Below are 7,234 nucleotides of genomic sequence, written 5' to 3'. Positions count from 1 at the left end.
TATGGCTGTACCAAAGGCACAGTGGCCAATGCAAAGCTAGGCTCAAAGCCCAGCCTAGAGAGCTTGTTTCTTACACCCAAGCCAGCAGGCAGGATCCTAACTAGGAGTCATGGCCCCACTTTCCCAACAAAGAGACCAGACTGTCCGCCTTTCAGGGCAGGGGCTGTCTAGACCCCTTGTCTGTACAGTGCCTAACACAAGGGGGCCCTGATCTCAGCTGGGGCCTCTAGGCCCGACTGTGAAGCAAATTAATAACAGAGCTAGTGTTATGACTCCTGACTCGCTCCGTTCACACAAGCCGCAGCAAGTAATGGCTCTAAGGTGGGCTGGGTTTTGCGGGGTGGTGTCAGAATGTGTGTGAGTTCAGTGCTGGGGGAGTTCCACCCAGGAGAACAGCAGTGGGGACCCTCTCGTGAAATGGCCACACCCAAAGGGACTGAATCCTCTGCTTGTCCACACTACATGGGCAGCCAGGCAAGCTGCTCTGCCACCGACTCACCTGCGCGTTTCAGTCCGGCCTCAAGGTATTATTAATCATTTGTATTGTGGTAGCAACCGAAGGCTCCAGCCAAGCTCAAAGCCCCATTGTGTTAGGTGCTGTATAGACAGAATGAGAGACAGTCCCTGCCCCAAAAACCTAAGTTTGACAAGAAGTGTTATTAGCCCAAGGGGAGTTCAGTTTCCACAGCCTATTCGCTCCTGAAGCTGCCAGAAAGGGGGGTAATTCATACCAATCGTGGTGGTTTCTGAGCAGTAGACACTTACGTCCTAGGGACTGGACTGAGACCCCATCAAGCTCATCTCACACATGGGAATGCCCACAAGAGGGGATCCCCTTTCCAGCGGGGAGTGAAGCCAAGTGATGGACAGGATGGGCAGCGGTTTCTGAAAAAGGCAAACCCAGAATTGTTGAACTTCTGCTATTAAAGAAAAATGACACAAACAATCCAGAGCATAGCATCGGCTTGTGAGTTTACACGGAACAGTAATTGGCTCCAACACATAAACCAGGAATGTCTTAGGCTGGGTATAGACCAAGGCACCTAAGGGAGTTAGGCACCCAGGGTAGGATTTGCCTAAGGCCTGGCTGCTAACATCCATTCATTTCAGTGGAAGTTAGGAGCCTAAATACCTTTGTGAATCTGGGCCTAAGTGACTGGGGAGCCCAAGTCAGAGTGAAAGTCAGCAGCACTCAAGTCATTTAGGAGCTTTTGGAAACGTCACTCCCCCCACCCCCACCCCCAGCTCCCACTGACTTTCAATGGGATTTGAGGCACTTAACTCCCTTCTGGCGCTTGTGTAAACCCACAAGATAACTTGATTATTTTGGTGCCTTAAATGAATGAAGAATTCACCACACTGAGTCTTGTTCTATGTATGAACAAGTCCCCTCACTGTCCTCTGCCCGGGGTATTCACAGCTCCCCAGCCTTTCTAATGCCCAGCCTGGAGACCTTTGTACGCCTTTAACCATCCCTCACTACCGCCCCTGGCAGCAGGTGGGTCCCCTGCCATTACACATGGCTTGTGCCTGACTCCCAATTTGACTGATTCCCAGTATGAGTTTGGTCCAACCCATCGGCACACAGTCACAGTGTCCAGCTGTCTCCCACCCTCCCCGTGACTGGCTGTGGCAGCAGGAAAGCTCTCCAAGGCTCAGCAGATGGTTTTCTAATTAATATCCTCATTAATGTCGCTCATTTCCATATGTCTTCCATGCTTTAAGAAATGTTGTGGGTGATATGTGTGACTAATAGCGATGGCAGGAGCCAGGCAGAGAGGTGCCGGGGCTGCGTGAGCTCTGGTGAGGAACTCCAGGGCTCTGATACGAGGTTGATGGGGGCCTGAATAGAGAGTGAGATTCCTCTACTCCGAGACACCCCACCACAGCCTGGCTGAGGCACCTTGGTCCTGACCTGCAGCCCCCATCCCCCAGCTCCTCTACCCCACCGTCACCTCCCCACAGCTCTGCTGATACATATTCCTGACCTGCACACCCCAGGTATTCCGGTCCTAGGACATGCCCCCACCACCTTGCTGGTGCACCAATCTGCAGTATCCCTGCTACTCTCCCTGCACAGCTCTGCTGACACACTTCATTCCCCAGGGGCTCACCCTAGTTTATTTTAGGGTTCCCACACAATCCTCCTACAGCTGTTCCAACCCTGGGGCTCTCCTGAATGGAAACAGCCATTTGCCAAAGGGGGTGTGCATCTGTGCACGCGTCCATCTAGGGCAGGGAGTTTGTGATGAATCAACCTCAGAATCTGTTTGAATGTTGCACTTCTCTCATTAATTACACCCAGTAACTCTGGGGGGCTTTGGGTGATGGTCAGGCTCCCTGATCTTAGCTGCCTATCCAGGGTCAAATTACTCCTCACAGCCAAGCTGGTAGCTGTCCTCTGTCGGCAACCAGCAGGCAATGTGGGTATCCCAGGGGCGCATCCCTATAGGGAACGGCCTTTAGAAAATTTCAGTTGATGCCAGAGCCGTGGGTGCAGCACTCCATGTTCTCCAGCCTCCGGAGAAGTGGGCCCCTGTTTCTTGGATGGGCTGGGTACAAACGCCGCTGTCTAGCTGCTGCGTTCTGTCAGTAACACAGAGCATGGCCACTGCGGCAGGCCCAATCATGTCATTCAGAGCCAGAGGGGGGATTGTTTGGGGTGGGCCAGCAGGGACGAACAGCAGGCCCAGGCCTGCAGGATTAGGCGCCCGGGGCTGCCCTTACCTTTAGGGACCTGGATTAGACAGCTGGTGGGTTCCTGCCCCTTTAAGAGAGGCTGTTGTGTGGGCTGGGGAAGTAAGACCTGCCTGGAAAGCCCAGCCTCCTGGTTCTGACATTCAGCAGAAGCTGGGACCCTGCTGGAAAGGACCCAAGGGCTGGATGGAGGCAGCTCCTCTGCCCAGCCCCAGGAGAGGGGTTCCTAGCCGGCTGCTTGGCTGAGAAAGCAGCCCCGCCAGCCCCACCTGCCAGGCAATGGGGAAGCCAGCGCCAGCTGGGGACTGATCTGCAGCGGGTAACGTGCCCATCCCCGGGAAGCTGCAAATGGGATGGGAGGCTGGTGCCTGCAGTAACCTGGCAGCCTCTTCATTGCGCCGGTCTCTCTCTCTCCGGGTGCACGCTCAGCCCGGGCGCCGGCGTCTAGCGCTCCCTCCCCGAGCCGCGGCCACCGCAGGCAGGAGACGTCGCCCCTTTGTCTGCAAAGGCGAAGGTGAGGGCGTTTGCACCGAGACACGCCGCCCCATGCCGGCGGCTCGGGGGCTCCAAGCAGCCGGCGGCGGCGCAGGGCGCTAGATCCGTCGCCTCTGCAAGGACCGGGAGCAGGGAGGGCCGAGCCGGTAACGCGCTAAGGTGAGTGTTGCAAAGCCCCCCCCCCCCCTTTTGCTCCCCGGCTGTCAGCCTGCAAAGCCCCCCCAGGAGCCCCGCTCCCCGGCCCACTCGCGGGCGGGTGACCTGCGGGGGGGAGGGGGGGCGATCAATTTTGCTGCAGTTTGGACGGGGCGGGGGGCAGGGTAGGAATGAGATGGGGGGAGGCGCGAGGCGCTGAGGACTATTCCTGGCACATCTGCTCCCGGGGTGGGGGGCTGATGTCGGAGCGATGCGGGGAGGGGGGGTCTCGGTCCCTGCGAGGAGCCGCGGGAGGCGTCAAGGTGACCCCCGAGGGCTCCGGCTGGCCCAAACTTTGCCTTGGCCCCTCTAGCTCCGGCAGTCCCCCCACCCGGGCGAGGAGGGGGCGCTGGGGCCGGCAAGCCAAGAGCCCTTCGCCCAGTGGGGGGGGGGTTGGCGCTTTGCCAGCCCTGCAAGGGCTCTGTCTGCATCGGGGAGCGGCCCAGCCAAGGATGCGCTGCTGGACCCGCAGCTCCAGCCAGGCGATGGCTGAAGGCTGCAGCCCAGGGAAATGTAGGTTAAGGAGGCATTAGTGCCCCACGCGTGGGAGGGGGTGCGAGAGGCCTGGGCTGCTCGCCTGCAGGCTCAGCTCCTCCCTTCCCCCAGCAGCAGGGCCCCCGCAGGCCTGCCCCATTTGGGGCTCCCTGCGGCCAGGTGCAGGGGCCTGGGCGGTGCTAACAGCGTCCCCCACTTCCCTGGACTAGCCCCACCATGAACCCCAGCGCCGTGCAGCCCGCTCTGGGGTGGAGCCCACCGCCTACTGCCCAGTGCACAGCAACACGGCCCTGCAGGGTCGGGAGCAAAGGAGGCTCATGTACCTGTTACTGCTGGGGTGACACCAGTTAGACTTTGGCGGGGGTACCTGCTGCTCATCTGAAAAGTGCCAGGGAAGCATGAGCAAAGCCAGGTTCTCCTGGGCACCCTCTGCAGCCCAGCACCATGCGGGTGCCGATTGGCTCGGAGGGAAGAGCGCCTCCTGTGGCAGCTCTTCCCTTGCAGGTCTGCTGCCCCAGTACTGGCCTCGCGCCCTGCTTGTCACCACGGCCTGCGCTGCTCCAACTGCTGAGAGCAACCCAGGATCCTGTGGGAGTGGGACCTACTGGAGTGAGGCAGATGCTTGGATGGGGTCGGGCTGGTTCAACCCAGGAAGGATGGGGGGAGGGGGGGGGAGGAGCCTTTTGCCCCAAGAATTGCAATGCCATGGCTTTGTCTGTCATCCCAACCCACTGCCCCCTTACCAGACAGGAGGGGGTTTTCCCCTTGGGCATCAGCAGCCCCTCGCCAATGGCAGGAGCAGATTGGAAGCCTGGGGGGCTCCCTGAGTAAGTATCCGAGCTGGATTTACAGGGGGTGCCCCTGAATCCCTCCTCTGACTCCCTCCATCTTCCCTTCTAGTCTCTCCCTGCCCCTGCCCAGTGAGTCACAGCAGGATGGGGACTAGGGTGACCAGACTTCCCAATTTTATAGGAACAGTCCCGATATTTGGGGTCTTTTTTCTTATATAGGCTCCTATTACCCCTTCCCCCCCCCCCATCCCGATTTTTCACACTTGCTGTCTGGTCACCCTAATGGGGAGCAGATCTCACTCCCTGCTCCCCACTTGGTGTGGAGAAGGGAGAAAGCCTAGTAGGGGAGCAGAAGGGGGGGCGGGTCACAGGGCAACATGCTGCTCCCTGCTCTGCCGTCTCAGGCTGAGAACTAGGCCCGGCCGGCAGAGCCAGCCATGGCCAGAGCTCCGTGAATTATTGCCATCCCAGCTGATCAGTGGCTGCCTGCCCCCAGCTCTCCAGGACCTTGCTGAGCTACATCCGCACTGGGGTGTGGGGGCAGGGGAGAGGTTCCCCTCCAGACTGTAGCTAAAGCCCTTCAAGGGAGCAGCATGGTGGATAGCTTCAACGGGGTCAGCCCCTGAATTCTCCTCTGCCTTGGAAGGGGTCGGCACCTCCAGGTTAGGCATGAAGGGGCTATTATCCGTGTCAAGCACATGGGGCAAGACCTCTTTCCCAGTGCACACCGACACCCAAGGGGTGAATACTCAGCAGCACCAAGCAGCTCCCTGGGGAGTCTCCACTGGTCCAGGGATGCTAATAGCTGCTGCAACATTTAATGGGGAGGCAGAGGCCACATGGCAGCTGGTCAAAACCAAGCCAAGCTGCCCTGTTCTAGCAGGAGTAGGGTGGGAGCTGGCTGCAGGGGAGCTCCCAGCGACTCCAGCCCCTGCATCCCAGCAGGAGGCACTGTAGCAATAACCCCAGAGCAGTCCCAGCTTTTTCCCAGCCGGGGCGCCTCGGGTAAGGGGCAGGAGTTTCTGGCTGCTCAGCATAGAACAAGTTCCGATGATTTGGTCACTGTCTGTCTCCATGGTGAGCCTGTGTGGTGTCCCCCTCCAGAGCGACGCCATGGCTGAGAAGGGGATTGACCCAACCTGCGTCTCCGTTGCTTTGGAGGACTCCGTATGCAATGCTGGCTCCCAGGACGCGCCTCTCCTGACCACCCACCTGAAGAAGGTGGAGAATCACATCACAGAGGCGCAGCGGTTCTCGCACCTGCCCAAGCGTTCGGCCGTGGACATCGAGTTTGTTGACCTGTCCTACTCCGTCCGTGAGGGCTCCTGGTGGAGAAAGAGAGGTAGGGCATGGCAGCCCCCGGTGAGGGCACAGCGGTCCTGTGAGTGTAGCATCTTTCATGGCAGTTGTGTTCCTGGGGCCAGGGAATGGAGAGAGCTAGCCAGGAGGGGAGAGATTTGAAAAGAAATCACATGAATCAGCATCTTGAGGAGACACGGAGCTGCAGAGGAGAGCATAGAGGCCCCTGTGGGTTGCTTGTATTCCTATTGGGTAGATCATGTGAGGGAGAGAAAAAAATCCCCAATGCTTTGTTGCAACTAATGTTCTATGCTGCATCTGTGGCTGAGCCTGGGGGCAGCCCTGTGCTGCAGAAGCAAAGGGCTCTGGCTCTAAGTTGGTTAGATGGTGGTTTAGGTCTCTTATTCCCTGGAAACTCTTTTTTCTATGTTTAATGCAAGTGCAGTGCTTCATTAAGGAAATCCAAGAGGTGCCAGTACCCACCAGAGACAGAACTGGATGACAGGAGGGAGGTGGGAGGGGAGGAAAAAGAAGACGACAAATGGTGGGAGCGAGCCCGTGCAAGGGTGTTTAAAATAAGAGCGGTGATTTTGAGTTGGCTCCTACAGGCGGTGGACAGCCAGGGGAGGGGTGTGGGGTCAGGGCGCTCCCTGGATTCTGCAGCCGTTGCGGGGCTGATGAGCTGGGGCTAGCGGGGTAGGAAGGAGGGATTGGAATAGGAACAGGAGAGGAGATGGGAGCTGGTTGCCGATCCTAGCACCCATCACCCAGAAATCAAGATCGAACCACCCTTCGGTGCTCCAACTGACACGTTCACCCCCCAGCCGAAGGTGGTGAGGGGAGCAAGGGCCCATCAGGGATGGCTGAGTTTGTAATCCTTGGAGTTCGCCATGTCCTGGGGCAGGGATGTGTGCTGAAAGCATCAGTTCCCTGCTCCCACAGGTGATAATTTTCCACCTTGGTGGTTCTTGGTGTCAGAAATCAATGCCCCAGACGTCTCTGGCACCGCCTGGGGGAGAGGCTGTGGAGTCTCTTCCAAGGCTGCTGAGGCTGTCTGTGCTGGCGAGTTTCAGTTCTAGGATGTGCTTGTGGCCAGGAGAAGGGGGAGATACAGGTAAATTACGAGCGCTTAGCGCAGCAAGGTCAGGATGCCATAGTCAGGTGTCACACTTCCAGCCCTTGTGCAGTAGGATCCAGGCACAGCCGGTGAACGTTGCTGAATTTGACTCTCCAGCTGTGATATCTAAATCTATGTTTAAATG

At 58.1% G+C, this 7,234-nt stretch overlaps 1 protein-coding gene across 1 annotated transcript in view; it reads left to right on the top strand.

Moving 5' to 3' along the window:
- Positions 1–2,848: 2,848 nt before the first annotated feature.
- ABCG4 (ATP binding cassette subfamily G member 4) overlaps positions 2,849–7,234 on the top strand; it is a 29,383-nt gene continuing 24,997 nt past the window's right edge. Inside the window, exons 1-2 of the mRNA XM_034754750.1 lie at positions 2,849–3,351; positions 5,778–6,015. Of these exons, the coding sequence (XP_034610641.1) occupies positions 5,787–6,015 (229 nt within the window). The 5' untranslated portion in view covers positions 2,849–3,351; positions 5,778–5,786. The remainder of the gene's footprint in view (positions 3,352–5,777; positions 6,016–7,234) is intronic.

The sequence above is a fragment of the Trachemys scripta genome, chromosome 21, assembly GCF_013100865.1.
Source record: "Trachemys scripta elegans isolate TJP31775 chromosome 21, CAS_Tse_1.0, whole genome shotgun sequence".
NCBI classification, from domain to species: Eukaryota; Metazoa; Chordata; order Testudines; family Emydidae; genus Trachemys; species Trachemys scripta.
Note: the sequence above shows the minus strand (reverse complement) of the source record. Positions and strands in the feature narration are given on the sequence as shown.